This window comes from Prionailurus viverrinus, chromosome C1 (assembly GCF_022837055.1).
Source record: "Prionailurus viverrinus isolate Anna chromosome C1, UM_Priviv_1.0, whole genome shotgun sequence".
NCBI classification, from domain to species: Eukaryota; Metazoa; Chordata; class Mammalia; order Carnivora; family Felidae; genus Prionailurus; species Prionailurus viverrinus.
Genome location: NC_062568.1, coordinates 117198801 through 117217903, shown reverse-complemented (window position 1 = coordinate 117217903; position 19103 = coordinate 117198801). Strand labels below are relative to the sequence as shown.

The 19103-nt window shown below is 38.7% G+C and overlaps 1 protein-coding gene across 2 annotated transcripts in view; it reads left to right on the top strand.

Annotated features, from left to right (window-relative positions):
* The window catches only part of MAGI3 (membrane associated guanylate kinase, WW and PDZ domain containing 3), a 247688-nt gene that overhangs the window by 133033 nt on the left and 95552 nt on the right, over positions 1-19103 (top strand). For both annotated transcript variants that reach the window (XM_047868943.1, XM_047868945.1), the window contains exon 2: positions 14003-14119. In XM_047868943.1, the coding sequence (XP_047724899.1) occupies positions 14003-14119 (117 nt within the window). The remainder of the gene's footprint in view (positions 1-14002; positions 14120-19103) is intronic.

The window sequence follows — 19103 nt, the reverse complement described above, 5'->3', positions numbered from 1 at the left end:
TTCTACGTTTAATATCTATGTATATAAAATATAATATCTACATATTAAATATGTATATATGTTTATTGTGTTAAAAATTTTTTTTAACATTTATTTTTCAAAGACCGAGACAGGAAAAAAAAAAAAAAAAAAAAGACAGAGACAGAGCACTAGTGGGGGAGGAGCAGAGAGAGAGAGGGAGACACAGAATCCAAAGCAAGCTCCAGGCTCTGAGCTGTCAGCACCAAGCCCGATGCAGAGCTTGAACTCACAAACCATGAGATCATGACCTGAGCCGAAGTCAGACACTTAACCGACTGAGCCACCTAGGCGCCCCAATATATATGTTTTATTTTTTACAGAGATTGAGAGGGGGAAGAGGCAGAGAGAGAGAGAGGGAGACACAGAATCTGAAGCAGGCTCCAGGCTCTGAGCTCTCAGCAGGGCCCGTTGCGGAGCTTGAACTCATGAACCATGAGATCGTGACCTGAGCCGAAGTCGGCCGCTCAACTGACTGAGTCACCCAGGCGCCCCTTGTTACATATATTTAAAATTTAGAAATATTTTTCCCACTATTTCGTGTAAAAATTTTGTTCCAGCTCTTCACCATGCATCTTGAGTATTTTGTCAGCACGGGGATGAGTCACGTAACATGGTTTTCCAGAACACCTCCTCCTCCCTTCCCTCCAACTTGCTTGAGATACTGTGTTTTTTAAATCTGTGTATAATGCTGTCCCAGCCACAAGTAGAATTAGGGTAGAATTTTTTCCCTCACTTTTTCTGTTGACATATATTTATGATCTCATAACCTAAGTATGGACTGAGTCACTTTTTTCAAGTGATCATTGAAAGATTGCTTGACAGTAACATCTACCACATGCAACTGTGAAGTAATACCCCAAGGAATAATTACTAAATCTTCTCACTTTATCCCCCCCCCCATTTTTATCCTCCTCAGCCCCACCTCTCTTAGCAGTTGTATCAGATTATCTCTGCACACAGTTGTTGTTGGTTCTGGCTAACATGTCTTCTCCAGACAATACTTTGTATTTTTTTTTAATAAAATACTTTGTAGATCATTCTGTAATCTGAGACTTTGCAAGGTTCAAATATAAGACACCTCCTTTGAAGGACAGTGTTTGGCATTGAAAAACTCTTCAGATGGGTGGGTGTGTACAGTGAATCTCAAATTCATCTGTTTTTCTTCTCCAACACTGATCTGAATCCCCTCTCACCTGGACAGTGACCCTCACCTTTTCACTGCATGCCCCGTAGCTAGTTTTGGCTCCTTCCCCTGTATATTTCTCCAGTTACCTTTTAATATGACCATCCGCTCTTGTTACTTCTCTGCTTAAAGCCCATCAGTGCTATTTCATCGGTACCTTTCTTATGTCCCTGGGTCCCTCTTGGCTCTTCCCATTAGCACAGGAACTCTCCAACTTGATGTAGAAGCATCTGTCCTCTGTAGCATCAGATGTCTGGTGAGGTGTAGGATATAGGGAGGGAGCCAGAGGAGAGGGCAGCCACATTTTGGGACCTTGGTCACTGTTTCTCTCAGAACTTTCTGTCTCCTGCTGTTAGGAATGGGGAGGAACAGCAGCTCATACATGTTGTGTTTTGGAGGTCAACATGGTATCATTCCACTCTCAAGGCCACTCAGGTCTGCAGCTCTGAAGTGGGTTTGCCTACTGCCATTATACTTGCCACTTAAGATCCTAAGACAAAAGAAAGATGGCCGTGCTTGGTCAACGCCTTCTTCCTTCAGCCCTGTTATGAGAGACCCTGTGAGCTGGGGATGCTGTTGGGGGCCCTTCTGAATGTTTTCTACTCAGACTCTGCAGAATGTGTTGGGCTCACAAGCTAAGAGCATTGCATATCTGCTTTTGGTATTTTCTCAATTTAGTCCAGATTGTTTTGTATCCTTTAAAGTTTAATGTTGAATGGACAGAAAGTAGCTTTTTTCATTTTTTTTTAAGATTAATTTTTTATAGAGTCTTTCTAATTTCTTCTTGATAGCTTCATGGCTTTCATTCTAATGGATATCCATAGCTTATTCAACTTAAAATTAATTCTAGTATAATTAATATACAGTGTTACATTAGTTTCAGGTTTACAATGTAGTGTTTTTTCCTTCTATTTTTGATCATTCCTCATTTTGTTCTATCTTAGAGAGAGAGGTCTTCTTTTTGTAAAAGTGACTTATATTGCCATGACCCAGAAAACTCTCTTTCAGTACTTAAACCGAAATTCAGAACTATCAAGCTAGATAATGACATTTAGTGCCCTTGATTGTGGTTCTTACAGTGCAGTTTCTTAGTTTTGACTAATTGATGTTGAAATTTATAGAAATTCCATGGTCTTTTGGAATAGATTTCTTGCCGTTGGTTTGGTTTAAGGGTGCTGATTTCTTTCTTCTTTTGTTCCTTCTCATCCTTTAATGGGAAATGGGAGACTGGAGATCTTCTGACACTTCATTTATGTTGACCTTTTCTGGAAGGTCCTGATTCACTCAGCGTTATAGGTAGGGTGAGTGGGGGAGAGGATTTTTAGTGGAGAGATATGAATAGAGGGACACATTTAGAAGTGGGCATTTATCCCCCAAAATGTTTCTTTGGAATTTTGACATTTTTCATAACCATATTTTGTAAGGGTCACTTTAAAAATCTTTTAAACTATATAACTGATTAAACAAAGAGATTAGAGACGCAAATGGGAAACACTTAAATAATTTTGTTTAATGAATGTTGATTCTCACTAGAGTCAGATCACTTTTGTTGTATATTAGAATTTGTAGGACCTTTAACCATCTACTTGAGAAAATTTCTAAGGATCAGTATAAATTCATATATTTAAAAGCTATCAGAGGAAAAGAGGCTATTACATTGCTTTATTTTTTATTTTTATTTTTATTAAAAAAAATTTTTTTTAACGTTTATTTATTTTTGAGACAGAGAGAGACAGCATGAACAGGGGAGGGGCAGAGAGAGAGGGAAACACAGAATCCGAAACAGGCTCCAGGCTCTGAGCTGTCAGCACAGAGCCCAATGCGGGGCTTGAACTCACGGACCGTGAGATCATGACCTGAGCCGAAGTCGGACGCTTAACTGACCAAGCCACCCAGGCGCCCCTTAAATTGCTTTTTTAATAGTGATTGATTATTAACCTGCCCTCTGAACCCAAAGGTTGAGATTGTTTACATAATCATGTATCTTAAAAATACAGTGGGAATTCTCTAATGGTCATTGTTTTGGTTATACTTCTAATCAATCACGTCTGTATCCCCTTTCAGCTGTCTCGATCAGCTGTTGTAATGAAACTTTAGTTACAGAGCAGATTTTCCATCTCCAGTTGTGGACATTCTGTTGATGCACATAACTTTGATTTGCAAAAACTACTGAACCCACTTATTCTGTTTTCAGGGAAAAATGACAGGGCACAATAGATGGCTTTGTACCCTCTTGTCAAAAGGATGAAGCATTAATACTATGACACAGATACTGGTGTGCCAACCAGGCACTGGTTATCTGGCGTTATGACAGGTTTACTAATGATTCCTGACATGAGTGTCACAAAGAAAAAATTGTAAATAGCCACAGGACAGCACTTTACAAATACTGTTTTGCTTTAAGTACTAAATCTACATGATCCCATCAAATAAAGGCTTCCAAAAGAAAAGGACCCACTTTTGATGACTTATTCTTTATTTTTTCCACTCTGTTCTCCTAGGAAGGTTCATTTTACTTTGTTCTTCCTGATATATGGCTTCTTAAGGGAAAATTGTGAATTTGTTGTGTCTTTTCCAGAGTGTTGACTTCTATCTTCCTTCCCTTACTTCCCCTTACTTATCTGACTTCCTCACTTAATGTATGTTTTAGTTCTATAGCTTGTTTATCAATTGAGATTCAGGTAAATGCAAAATGGTTGCAGTTTAACCCACTATGGTGAAAATAATACTGATTAAAAACAAATGATTAAGGGAAAACCTACACAAACAGTTTCAGCAGCCACATGGAACTTTGGCACATTTTTTTCTCATAATGGTCCACCACGTCAGGCTTCCTTTTCTGCTCCTGACCTTTGAAAGGCACAGGTTTTGAAAATAGAGTCTCAACTTTCTAAAATTTTTTTCTCATTATAGAAATAGGTTTTCACTGTAGAATTTGAATGTACAAAAACCATGCGGAAAATAGTTTTTAAAGAAAACATTTTAAAAAATTACCCAAGAGGGGCACCAGTTAAGCATCCAGCTTTGCCGCAGGTCAAGATCTCACGGTCTGTGAGTTCAAGCCCCGCGTGGGGCTCTGTGCTGACCCCTCAGAGCCTGAAGCCTGACTCAGATTCTGTGTCTCCCTCTCTCTCTGCCCCTCCCCAACTCACGCTGTCTTTCTCTCTTTCAAAAATAAACATTAAAAAAAATTTAAAAAATAGCCAATAATTAGACCCTGCAGTAATACTCATAAGTATTATTAAGTATTTATGAGTTGGTCTTATACACGTCCCTTAGTTTTTTATTTTGCATATCCTGTGATTATTTCAGTTTGAGGTCGCAATGAATATCTGTGTCATGATCTGCTTTTCCCATTTAAGCTATATCATGAGCATTTGGCCACATTTTTTATACTGAAAACATTATGGGTTTTTTTTTTTTTAACATTTTTTAAAGCTTTATTTATTTTGAGAGAGACAGAGACAGCACGACGGGGGCAGGGAGGGAGAGACAGAATTCTAAGCAGGCTGCACACCACCAGCAGACCCTGACCCGGGGCTTGAACTCACAAACCGTGAGCTCATGACCTGAGCCGAAACAAAAAGTCGTTCGCTTAACTGACTGCGCCGCCCAGGCGCCTCTGAAAACATTATTTTTAATGATGCTGCTTACTGAAAGGATTTCTTTGAGAATTACAGGAAAAGTATTTTTCTCCGATGAATTCCATTTAAAAGTCTATCAGTGTAGCAGCCACATTATTTAAAGCGTCAGCGTGGTGTGTTTAAGAGAAGTATGTACTCAGCACTGTGCTAGGCATTGTGGAGAATGGAGAGGAACAACACCTAGTCCCTGGCTCCCCCCAGCCTTAAGACCCGGTGAGGGAGGCCAAGCGTGCCCCACTGTTCTGTAGCAAGAACCAGCAGGGAGGAGAGATGAAAACAGGAGCTTCTTACTGCGGACTTCAGAGTTCCCCTCGGGTCTGGGCTTCAAAGAGCAGGTGGACGAGCGGCCAGCGCGCACGCCTTTTGCTCTGACAGTTATTTATACGTACACAACCCCGAGGGGTGCCAGGTAGAGTAGACAAAGCCGAAACTGGAGGTGGAGGTTGGAAGGGTAGGGCAGGGTGTCAACAGGACTGGTGTAGTTGCCTCAGGAGTAAGAACACACAAAGGTACAGCAGCATTTTCCTCTGGGGCACCAACCCTTTAACTTTTAATTCAGATCCCTGGCCTTGCAGCAGAGTTTTCTTTTTTGGGGGGGGGTGGGGTGGGGGGGGGAAATGCTTATTATTGCAAATATATCCTACATTGAAATACTTGCTTTATTTAAACAAATAAAAGCCATAAAAACTTTAAGAAAAGGCATGATAATGTGTTTTACTTATACATAATTTGAATATAATGAAGCAATTTCAATGCTGCATTAACATTGAATTCTACATGTAATGAGCAGTATTAGGCTTTTAGGAAAAATATATTTAGTTTGGTACAGTTCAGAGATTTTTTTCAGACATAACAAGCAATGTAAACCAAAGAATTGTTTCTTTAGCTATGCTCTCGGTTCTTCTGATTGTAAATGCATTAAAAATAATAATACTAAAAGGAGGGAAGGAGGGAAGGAAGGAAGGAAGGAAGGAAAGAAAGAAAAAAGGGAGGGAGAAAAGGAAACTTGTCTAGGGTGTACAGGGCAAGAACCAGGTGAGTAACAGCAGACTTGACTTCAAACTGCCAGCGATGTAGGACCCAGGGCAGTGAGATGAAATCTGATCCATGTATTTTTGATGGCTGCTTCCAGGAACCAGTGGAGAATGGACACTCCCATTTTAACAATGTACTATTGCCATAATTTGTAATACAGGCAAAAAATGTGATTTCTGACAGAGAAAGACAAATACTCTATGTTCTCTTATTTGTGGAACCTAAGAAAGTCAGACTCCTAGAAATAGAATGGTGGTTGCCAGGGGCCGCGGGAAGGGGAAATGGAGAGATGTTGGTCAATGGGTACAAACGTCCAGCTGTAAGATGAGTAAGTTCTGGGCAACTGTAAATAACACGGTGACTGTAGCTATCGTGACTGCACCTAACAGGGTAACTATAACTATTGGTACTGTACTGTAAACTTGAAAGTTAAGAGAATAGATCTTAAAACTTATCACACACACAAAACAATGGTAAGTATTACTAGGGGCGGGACTGGGGGGGGGTGAGATGCAGGTGCTAAGTAACCTTATTGTGGTAACGATTTCACAACATTTATGTGTATCAACTCATCACATTGTTTGTATACCTTAAACTTACCTGTGTTATATGTCAATGATATCTCCATAAAGCTGGGAAAAAATAAACACTGAAAGTGACCTCCGTGAGCAGGAGGCTTTTCTCCTGACTGTTGAGGTGGCAGGAATAGTCTGCAGAAAATGGCAGCGTTATTTGAATGCTTCAGTCCGTGTTTCTTCATTGTGTCTCGTGAGAGTATGGGACACTGACCAGTTGTAAAAAGTGAAATGGCTCAAGGGATTCCAGAGTATTTCATGCTTTTCAGAGTTGGGACTGAATAAGAATTTCATTATATAAATTATTTTTTTTTAATTCATTAAGGTCCTATTTGCCTGTAATGACAGAGGCATTTCCAGATTTACAGAGATCTCAGGGGCACCTGGGTGTCTTAGTAGCCTAAGTGTCCAACTCTTGGTCTCAGCTCAGGTCATGATCTCACGGTTCGTGAGTTCAAGCCCTACACTGGGCTCTGCGCTGACAGTGCAGAGACTGCTTGGGATTCTCCCTCCCTCTCTCTTTCTGCCCCTCCCCCGCTTATACTCCCTCGATCTCAAAATAAATAAAATAAACTTAAAAAATATTTACAGATGGGTCTTCCAACTTGATAACAGTGAAGATGCTCTTACAGATAGAGGACGGAACAGAAAAATGAGTTGGCATTTGAAATATAGAAAATAGAGGTGACCAGTAGGAACATATCTATAGTTGTCAGCTTATAGCAGTTATGAAGGGCCTTGGTGTTATATGTAAGTCAGTTGATGTTCTTATTGTTGTAAGGTGCTAGTCAACTCACTGGTCCCTGGAGCTCGTGTCTCAGCCTGTGTGAACTCTTCCTCACTTTCTAAGAACCAGCTATACTGGATTTCTCTTAGTTCCTCTGAGCACTGTGTTCCTTCCCACCTTGAGTAAAGTGTCTTTGCATGTCCTACTCCCTCAACTCCCCTGCCCCCCCCCAACACCTTTTTTTTTTTTTTGGCCTAGCTGGTTCCTGTTTATCTATCCTTCAGGTTTCAGCTCCAGTGTAACTTACTTAGGGATGTCTTCCCAGACTGCCCAGACTTGGCATCTAGATTGGAGATTCGCACAGTGTTCTGTACTGATCTTTCATGATGCCCTTGTGTTTGAAATGCTGCCTTCTGGGATGCCTGGGTGGCTCAGTCGGTTAAGCGTCCAACTTCAGATCAGGTCATGATCTCGCCATTTGTGAGTTCGAGCCCCACGTCAGTCTCCTGCTTTCAGCACAGCCCTCATCGAATCCCCTATCCCCCTTTCTCCTTGCCCCTCCAAATAAATAAACATTAAAAAATAAATACAAATAAACAAAAAAAAACCCCAATGTCTTCTTTAATGTTCATCTTCCCTGCGAAACTTCAAGTTTCATTGGGTGCCCTCTCATTCACTGCTTTACCCACAAGTGCCTGCCACTCTGGACTCAGTGCATACTCGTCTACACAATAGTTATGGCCCTTTCAAGGAAGTGTAGGCTCTTAAGAGGGAGCTCTCATTCGTTTGTACTCTCATAAGCCTCTACAAGGGGAGAGATTCATCAAAAGATACAGATAGATAGATGGATAGGTGTGGGGGACAGGCATTGTAGCATGGGGCTCCAGTGTAGATTCTGGAGCCAAACTGACTGGGTTCAGATTCCAGGTTTGCTACATTTAGTGATGTGACCTTGGCCAAGTTGCTTAATCTCCTTATACCTCAGCTCCTTCTCTGTAAAGTGGAAATAACAGGAACACCTACCTCAAAGGTTTGCATGAAGAGTGAAAACACACAGCATGTAATATGTATAATAACATTTCTAAAATAGCAGTTCTAGTGGTCAGTGTTCTCTATTTCCCATTCTCTTCTCATTCTTACATCTTCCCCCCAGAAAGAGCAGAAGGGTTTTGAGCTTTCTTCCTGCTTGGACTTGTTATCCCCAGCGGTGCTAGAACACAATAGATTTGAATGGTTAATTTAGCCTTATTTTGCATTTCGGGATAGCCAGATAGCATTTTGTGAATCCATTTAAAAATATTAATAAATAAAGAACAGAATTTGAGGAATTAGGGTATAAACTGTAATTAAACCTACTTTTAAACACTTACAGAGCATGCTGCTTCAATGAAAATTTAGTATTTTGAGTGTCAAAATCAGTTTCATGGCTTGAGAAACACAGTTTAGGATAAAGTTGTATAGAGACTATTAAAGAGTGCTGTATCAGATGAGGATTCTCTTCTAAAATTTCATGTATTCAAGGATAGAGCGGGTCAAATGAAAAATCAAAAATACAAAAGTAAACTGATTCACTCATTCTGTATGCTAGATATGGGTATTAATCTGTAAAAACAAACCAAGGGTTGGCCCTCAGCTGACAAACTTCGATGTTTAACAACTGTGTAAGATAATTTTGAATGACTTCAGTGTCATAAAATATATTTTACTATGAAATACGTAGGTTGACTTTCTAGAAAAGTCTTGTTCAAATACCATTTGCAGTTTCACAAACAAAAAGACTACCATTTGATTTATTTTGTTTTAGGAGCACCCTCCCTTAACCAAGGAGCCGATATGGAGTATATAGATTTGGAGCCCCTTTGGAGCTTATGTAGATCTTCTTCCCACTTTCATGGAGCTTTCTCCTACTTCTGTAGAGCTCACGGGGTGGAGGGAACAATAAAATACACTGCCAGGTCTAATGGGAAAGGACTAATGGTAACGTTAGTTGTATTGAGGTACTTAGATTGAATGGTTGATTGGGGGAAGTCACTTGACTGTCATACAGTCACCGTAGTAAGGAAGAGAACCAGGACGTGGTTATGCCCATACTTTTTGCCTTTGAGGAAAACAGATTTTTAAAAGTTTATAGCATCTCTAGGTGCGGTTCTAAGACTAGAGATTTCTAAAAGAAGAGTTATGTGAGGAGTTCTTATGGGTACACAGAATGCACTGAGCAGCTCACAGTTTTTAAAAGATGTATATGATTGGGACACCGAGTGGCTCAGTCGGTTAAGTTGTGAACTTGATTTCAGCTCAGGTCATGGTCTCATGGTTCATGAGATCAAGCGCCACCTAGGGCTCCATGCTGACAGTGCACAGAGCCTGCTTCTGATTCTTTCTCTCCCTCTCTCTCTGCCTCTCCCCTGCTCATGCTTACTCTCTTTCAAGGTAAATAAACTTATAAAAAATTCTTAAAAGATGTATATGCTGACAAATGGAAGAAGCACATGATCACATTAATACAGAGCTAAGTAGACTGTAAGAAATGAACATTTAAGAATTTTCTTCTCTACAGGCCAGAGCTCAAAAGTAGCTAAGATACTTCAGAGAGCACGAAATGCTTTTAAGGTGATGTCTGGAGCAAGAACAACAGGAAGGAAAAAGGAAGTAGGCTTGCTTCGTCGGAAGATGTTGTTAATGTTAGTTGTTTGCAGGCAGAAATCAGACATTTACCGTTCTTACTTCGCTTCCATAATCTGGAACTAGCAGAATTACTCTTCCAACAGTTAAAGGAAAACAAACAGCCTGAAATGGGAGAAATTAAATTTTAAAAAAATGAGGAGGTAGTAAAAGTTCCATTCACTTTAAACGAATGTACATTTTCAAAACTCAACTGAATCGCCTCCTGGGAGTTGAAGGCACTGAAGATTTTATCTCCGGGTTATTGTCAGTATTCTTTATGAAATCATGGGGAATGTGGAAAGTACCAGGAGACTGAAGAGAGGCAAATGTTCCAGTTTCCAAAAAGGCATGAAATGGATTGTGAAAAGCCAAGTCCACTTCCTTAACCTGAAACTGGCAAATTTGAAGAGATTGAAAAAATAGAAAATATTTTAAGTGTTTAGAAAAGAATAGGATGGTGACCATGAATCAGCGTGAATTTATACGAATGAGATATGCCAAACCAATCTCATTTTTCCCCCCGATTCTGTAATTACTACTGGATTAGAGAATAGTACAGTCATGTAATACCTTGACTTTAGCAAGTGGTTGACAAAGTCTCTTAGACTATCCTTACGGAAAAGGCAGTGAGATTTTGACGATTAGATTGATTTACAGCTGGTTCCATGGCCACAACCATGGGGTTTATCTAACTAATAACCTGTGTCTCTATACACGGATTCCTCAGAGAGAACTGCTATTGAATATTAATTTGAATATATTCAGAAAGTATGGATTTATACTTAGGAGTTCTTTTGACTAAAGATTTGTATTTTGAAACTTGAGTGCCTGGATTTATTCATATGATTGACATTTCGGTTACAGACTTTTCCACACCTGAGCCATATTTGTAAGGTATATAGATCTATTTTTAAATTCCACGAATAAACTTATAAATCACTTAGAAGTCGGGGAATAATCTTAACACTTAAAGCAAAAGGCTGCCTGGGTGGGCTGGGTGGCTGCCTAAATTATGAAGAATCTTTTCTCTTACTTGTTGAGTGACAACTGTATTAACCCCAAGTCAATGTTTTTTATACCCTTGAAATGTCAAGTTTCTGTGAAACTCTGCCTAAATAAAAGACAGAAGTTTCTTTACAGCCTGATAATATAGATATACTCAGCAGTGTTTCTGTGAGTTAACGTTTCTGTTGGCCTTCTAGTAATTCCATAGTCATCTGCCTACTCCGGATATTTGTGTTTTATTTTTTTTAAAGCAAATTCCCTGGAATCCAATCAAAGAGGGAGCTATAATATTCTGTCCCCTTACAGATGTTCCTTTGGTTTCTTGAGGCAAGGATGTCCATGATGACCACTACATCCAATATATTTTACTATTAATTATTAATCTTAAAGAATGCCAACCCATGTGAGTTGTTAATCTTTTATAATTGACATTTCAGTGATATTTGTAATATTTTGTCTCCAACTTTGAAGGTGCTGATAACTTTTTTGAATGGCTCGCACATTTTAAATAAGAGACCACATTTGTGAAACTGTCCCTCACCCTTTTCTTTGCAACTCTTTATCTCCCTGTTGCATCCAGAATCTCCGCAGGGGTTGCGGGTGATAATTGAGAGTGCAGTTCCAGCCCTGATAATCCTGGGTACGATTCTTGGAATCTAGTTCTTTCTGCTTTACCTGGCCTCTCAGTCTTAAGATCTCGTAGGCCCTTGAAACAGAAAATGTGGTGTTTTAACTTCAGTATCCACCTTAAGAAATCCCTGTATGCTGTAACTTGTGGTCTGTGATTTTTATTATGGCTCTGTCTTTCATCATGTCTAATTTAATGGATTAAATCTGTTTTAACTGGATTAAAATCCAATCTGAGTTCTTAGCATTTTATAGTTACCTCTGTGAGCTATACCATATATTGCAATAAAGTTTCAAATTAAAAAAAAAAAAAACAACAAAATCTGAGTTAAAGAAAAAGTTTTGACTCAGATTGTCTGTTTGAATTACAGAGGAATTATCCTTTATCCAAATAGAGTATATTCATGAAAATATGTCGGATAGCAGGCGTTTAGATATTGGAGCCTGTACTATAATATCTTAAATGGGAATAAAACAATGATGCATTCTCTCTCAATTCATAAACTCTAAACGCCTGCAAATATCACTAAGACTTCTCAGCACCTATAAAACAATCCATCAAAGGTTTTGGGTAATATTTATTACAAAGCATTTGGAACACACCTTGCCTATTTATAAAATACTTAATAAACTCATTATTGGGTATGTTTTTGTTCAATAAGAAATGAGACTGTACAGTACTGATTAGGAATTAGGTTTTTCTTTCACCCAGTAATGAGCAACTACCGTGATGAAAATGCGAAATGGCGTAATATGATTCCATCTGAATGGAACTCAGGTGGGTGGAGCTCCGGAATGCCCGGAAGAAGCAACTTCTGGGACCAGGGATTCTTCTGTGTTATCCCTGTAAATATCTGTCAGGCTTCCTTCTTTGATCACAGACCTGTCTCCCTTCCTCAGCATCTGTTTTTGGCAAGGCAAAACAGGGACTTTCTGGTTCGTGTTTATTAGTTTAGGATCCGAATGTTATCTCTACACTTTAGCAGCATCGTGGTTTTCTGCTTATATTAACACCATCTCATTTGGTTTTGCTTGTTTATACCTGTGAGAAAAGACCAAAAAGGGGGGGGGGGGAGGATTAGAAATGTTACATTATGGAATAATAGTTGAAAAAATTAACTGATATGCGGTAACCTTTTGCCTTATCTAACCTTGTCATAATTAAGCTGTTCCAAATAAACAAAGAGTGTATTTTAATCACCCAGTCATTTCTTACTCAGTACAGTAATCCATTCTGTCATAACATTGCTCTTTGGTAATCATGTGAAGCCTTATCTAATGAACAGTGTTTGGATTGCTTTGATTTTCATTTCAAGTTCAACCTTTACTATAAATTCACTGCTATCAGATTTCTGCAGTCCTCCGTTTTTCTGCTTAACATTTCTCTGAGAGCTCTAACAGTCCTCTGTTTAGCTCCCATTTTCCCCACAAATAAGAAAAAAAAAATCCGTCATTCTCTTATTTATTCATATTGGATCTAAGAGTCAAGTGAATGGACAGAAAATGCCTGTTCAGATAAGCAGAAGGTTCTGAGGTAGAGCCCATTTGGCTGACCAGTGCAGGTGGAAGCATGGTTGGTGAGGGGTTGGCATGAATGGTTTTGGGTCAGAGATGGCTAAAGCTAGAACACGTGGAAGTTTGGATCTTATTCCAAGTGCAATAAGTAGTCATGGGGGTGGGGTGCTGGTGGGTAGGCTAAACAGACTGGTGATTATCTGGCTTATGTTTGTAATCTCACTCTGGCTTCTGTGCAAATGGTGGGAACAGGAAGGAGGCAAGAATGGATGCAGGGAGTCTATTAGAAGGCTGTTACAGAATTCCAGATGGGAAATGATGCTGGCTCAGATTAGGGTGGAGGTGATGGGAATGGAGAGAAGTGGACAGTATGGGATATGTTTTGGAGGTAGAAATGACAAAAGTTGCTAATGGAGTGGATCTGGAGGATGGAAGTGAAAAGGAGAAATCGGAAACTTCTGATTTCTAGCTTTTGGGTTTGTTCTGCTGGGTTGACAGTGCTATTCTTTGCCACGACAAGGAAAACTAGCATGGAGGAAAACTGGGGGAGGGTGGAATTAAGAGTTCTGTTTTCAGGTGAAGATTTGAGGTGCTTATTTGACTTTCAAACATATCTGCAATATACATGAATGAGTTTGGTGGCTTTGGAGCTGGGTGGACCTAGGTCAGGAATCGAGACGTAAGAACCTAGAAGTTACCTGTATGTAGATGGTATTTAAAGCCAAAGATGGAACTTACCTTGGGCATTTGTCATATTCTCTAACCTATACCTTCTCCCTCCCCTACTAACTGTAAAATTATGCCCACATTATATATTACAGGTATGTATATTTTAGTACTATAATAGTTTGTTTTTAGCAAAACTTTGTTTTTAGTAACATACTCTGGTTTTTTTTTTCCTGTTTATAGCTAAAAGCTTTAAGAGCAGTCCGTCACTGGCATCAGTATCTAACTGGAGATCTAACAGTTCTGTGTTTTTTCTTCTGTGTTTGTTTTTTTTTTGTAGGCAAAGTCATTAATAAAGATTTGCGACATTACCTGAGTCTTCAGTTTCAGAAAGGATCAATTGACCACAAACTGCAGCAAGTGATCAGAGATAATCTCTACTTGAGAACCATTCCATGTAAGTATGAGATGGAACAAAAAGGAAAGGAGGCCGATGTATCCTTATTTAATTAATCAAACATGTAGAAATAATTCAGTAGAGTATCTCATATGAAATTGGGAAGACTAAGTTGGAACACTAGATTGAAACAAATACTGGATAAGGAGAAACGTTTTCAGAGGTCATGCAGGACATGTGCTTTTAAAATAAAAAAGCTAGAAGATTCTATATTGTAACTTTTTAAAAAAGTCATTAGGCTTTAAGAGTTTAGGATTAACACAGGTACATTTTGCTAACCTGATTTTCTGTTATAAATCAGTTCCTAGAGTTTAGTCAGTAAGAAGACTTTTTTTTTTTTTTTGCTCTCAATGCCTTGTACACTGAGAACAAACATTTTTGTATTAATTATTAGGACATTACTAACTTTAAGATCCGCCCCTCCTTCAAAGAAAAAAAAAGTAGCACGCTGTGGCGTCCTTGTGGTAATCCATTTTGAAGTTTTATCTAGATGTTTGTATATCTATTCCAGTTGCCATAGTTTTCATAGGACCTGGTTCTTGTTATAATGATGCGTGTGTGTGTGTGTGTGTGTGTGTGTGCGTGCGTGTGTGTGCGCGTGTGTGCGTGTGTGTGCGCGTGTGTGTGTTTATCACATAACAAGAAATCACGTATGCTTACGTTTTGGTTTTAGAGCAAGTTGGGGAAGAACAAGCAGTAAACAATAAAAAGGCCTAAAAAGATGTTCTAGTTTGTTTTCGTTTTCAATGTATTTGTAACTCCTTGTAGATAGTAGCTCTCTGAATGGCTCTGAAATTTCTTTCTTTTTCTTGTTATTTACTCTTACACAGTGTCCAGTCCATCACCAAGCCTTTCTAATCAAGTTCCTTCAGTATCGATCCTCTGTACTACCTTAGACCCTCACCCTTTCTTGCTTGGACTTTTTTTTCTTTTAAAACAAATAGAATTATGTAGCGGCAAAGAGCTAGGTAAAAAATCTAGATCCTTGGACAAGTTACTTGATTTTCCTGAGCCTCAGAATCTCCATATGTAAAATGTGAGTAACAAGAGATAACCTTACATAGTTATTAGAATTAAAATGAGAACATGAATGCAAACCTCCTGTCCTGGAGTAGCCGTCAGTGTCTGTCCCCTTCCCCATTCGAGCTGCAGCCTCGCCTTCCACCCACAACCCCTTCCACCCACAACCTGGTCTGTCTGTAAAGTGTTCGTTTGACTTGACTCCTGTCCATCTACAGCTGTCCATCTACAGTTTATCCTTCAAAGTCTCGCAGTGAGTACAAGTCCAGACTCTTTAACGTGGTATAAACTGTTCTGGTTTTTGCATTTAAATCCAGCTCCTTATCTGCGATTTCCTCCTATAAATCTGCCTTGTCAGATTTCAGAATCGCAACTCCTGCCTCTTTTTCTTTGCATTTGCCTGGTATATCTTTGTCTGTCTTTTTATTCTTCCACCTTTCTGAAGCTCTTCGTTGTGCAAATAGTGGTGGAGACTTTGTAGCCAGTGTGAAACTTCGTGTGTATTTATTGATGGGATCGAGGTCTTTAGTCTCTGTTGTGTCACGGCTTTCTGTTTTACCCATATACACATCTTTTATATAAAACCTTTCACCAAGTAGTCTATTTTATATCCTCTCTCTCTTTTTAGAAAAGTTTGTGTCCTTATTCTAATGGCTACCTTAATATTTTTATGTAACACCCTATTCCTCCTTCCTTCTTTTTGTTTTTGTCCCAACTGTGAGCAATATTAAATGATCTAGTTATTGCTTCTTCCTCCCTCCCATCACGTGACTTGAAATAATATCTTCTTACTACAAACAAACAAATTCAGCAAGCTTTTCATATGCTTTCCTCATTTTCACCATTTTTTGATACTTGATCTATGTCTATATTAACAAAGCAAACAGCCATTACCTACGGTACTCTCACCTTTACACTCATCATTTATTCTTTATCCTGTGAGCAAATACGTACTGAATCTAACTGCCAATTCTTACGTTGTTGTTTCTTCAATAACTTTGGTTTTCTAAAGCTTCTTCTCCATGAGATTTCCGAGGAAGGAGTCAGAGGATCATCGTAGTTGGCCTGTGGCCTTTATACTTTTAAGTTTGTTTGGATGTATATGAAATATTTGGCTCATATTTTCTTTCCTTGACTATCTTAGCTCTGTTAGTCAATTATTTGTCTTAGGGCATAAAGCATTGCTCCTTGAAAGTCTGAAAACAACCTGATTTTTATTCCCTTCTAAGTAACTTGGTATTTTGCCTGCATGGGGTGTCTCAGGGTAGCATTCATAGCTCTTGAGCTCCCTCTTCCCTTGTTAAAACAAGTTAATAAAAATACATACTTGTACTTTCTGCTGTACTCTGCACTTTCACTTGGATCTTCTTTTAAGTGTACTTGTACTGTCCTAGTTTTGCAGTTTTCCCTCAGTGTGTGGTTTTGTCCTAGAAAGGAGCTATAGTTTATTCAGTTTTAATTCATTAGATCCAAACAGCTGCAGCCTTTTCAGATCCTAACAGGACCTATTAACCTACCCACTGAAGTGCCCATAACTCCTCCAAGAATGCAGTGATATATCGGTAACAGTTAACACACCAAAAGGTCTGTAATTACCATTCTTTACTAAAAGATACTAAATATTCTTGGGGACAATTCTGATTCCAGGTCTGGGACAAGGAAAGTATAAGATGAGCTTGGAACATCTAATTGAACCAGAAAGTATGTAAATGCCTGAAAAACTATGGTGACATATCAGAAGCACATTTTCAAAAAAAGTCATCTAGAAGGGGTGCCCACTGACAAAACCTGAAACAATTTGAGCAAAAAAATTAATAAGAGAAAGAAAGACTTCTCCATTGTCAGACACTGCACCGTAGCAAGGACAAGACTGTGATTCCTAAGAGAAAGGAGACTATACACGAAGGAGTCCTATGGTTCCTCGGTCTTCTGCCTAGAGGCACTTTCCGGGCCACAGCACAGGGAGGGAGAGCCCAAGCAGAGTACAGAGGATTCTGAGTTGAAGGGACAGAAATCTGAGTTCAAGAAGTCTGAAGTGCCTGAGATTTGCAGGACAGTGTCAGAGAAGAGAGAGCTATAAAGAAAAGGAGCTCAAATAATCTGCACAGGTGTCCCCTTGAGTCTGTTGCTGAAGACCAAGCTGAGAATGTATAGGATGAGACTCCACATGGCCAGGCAAAGACTCTCTGGGAACTGTAAGGCTAGCAGTTTCCAGAGCTTACATAGGGCTGGGAGAATCTGAGTTCTAGCCCACCTGAGTGAAGAGACCTCGTAAAGGTTATGGCTTACTAGTAGGACTAAAATTGGTGTAAGCTCCTTGGAACCCACTTTAACAAAGTTTAATTAAGCAAGCCCCAAAATATCAAGCAGATATGCATATGACTTAACTGTTGGCCGAAAGAAAAGAAGGGAGGGAGGGAGGGAGGAAAGGGGGATTATCAACACTCTTTAAAGGAAGACAACAAAATCTTGACACTGAATAGCATAATATTTAAATGCCCAGTGTCTAATAAAAATTATTAGATGAGAAGAAAATATGGCCCACAATCAAAAGTCAGCTGATAGAAAAAAACAAAACAGAAATATAAACACGTATAACCATACCACACATTTACAGTCATAAATATGATCAAGGATTTAAAGAGCCATGTGAATAAAATTAAGAGAAAATGGAATATTTTTTTAAAAGAACTAAATGGAACTTTAGAAATTCAGTGGATAGGCTTAATAGCAGGGTAGAAGCTACAGAAGCGAAAAATCAGTGAACTTGAAGACATAGCAGTATAAATGAATCAAACTGAAACAGAGAGGAAAAAGACTAAAGACACAAACTATTTTTTTTTTAAGTAACCAGAGAGAGACATTTCTACTTCTACCATGAATGACTAACTGGTACTAGATTTACCTTCTTACTGTAAACAACTAGAAATTGGTCAAGATATATGTAACAGCTATTTTCAGAAATAGGATTATAGGCAGAACAGGACTGTGATCTGTTCATATTGAATGATGCATACTGTCAAAGCAGAGATGGGGAGGAAACAAACAAGATATATGATGAAATAGGCTGAAAAAATTTTAAATTTGACGAAAACTATAAATCCGCAGAAATATGGATCTCAACAAACCCCAAACAGAAGAAACGTAAAAAAACACATCTCAGTGTATCATAATCTAATTGCTGAAAACCAGTGATAGAGAAAATGTGAAAGACAGAAAAAAGATACATTAAATACAAGGGAATAAAGAATGACTGCAGACTTGTCAACAGAAACCAATACAAGCCAGAAGTCAATCAAATGTCATTTTCAACACGCTGAAAGGAAAAACTGCCAACCTAGATTGCTACATACAACAAAAGATTTCTACATCCTTAAGAGAAATAAAGAATTTTTCAGACCAAAAATAAATAAAAAATGGTGAGGGAATTTTTTACCAGCAGACTTGCATTATAAGAAACAATAAAGGAAATTCTACAGATGGGATGAAAATGATACCACAGTGATAGAACTGGAAGGAAATAGACTACTTCTTAATTAGAGTTCAAGATTTCAACACCCTCTTTAGGGAAAGTAAGCAAAAAATCACTAAGGTGATTCTGACATGGATAACACTTTGAACCAACTTGACCTAATTGCTATTTACTAGAACATGCTTCCCAACAACAGAAGACTATACATTCTTTTCTAGTGCACATAGGACATTTACAAATAAAGACCATACTCCAGGCCATAAAATAAGATTCAATAAATTTAAAATGATTTAAAGTATACAAAATATATCCTGTGATCATAAAGGAATTGCAAGAAATCACTTAACAGAAAATCATCTGGAAAATCTCTGAATATTTGGAAATTAGCACACTTCTAAATAACCTGTGAGTTAAAGCCACAAGGAAAATTACAAAATATTACATCAGCATCTCAAAACATAATCAAACCCAACATACCAATACTGCTGTTAC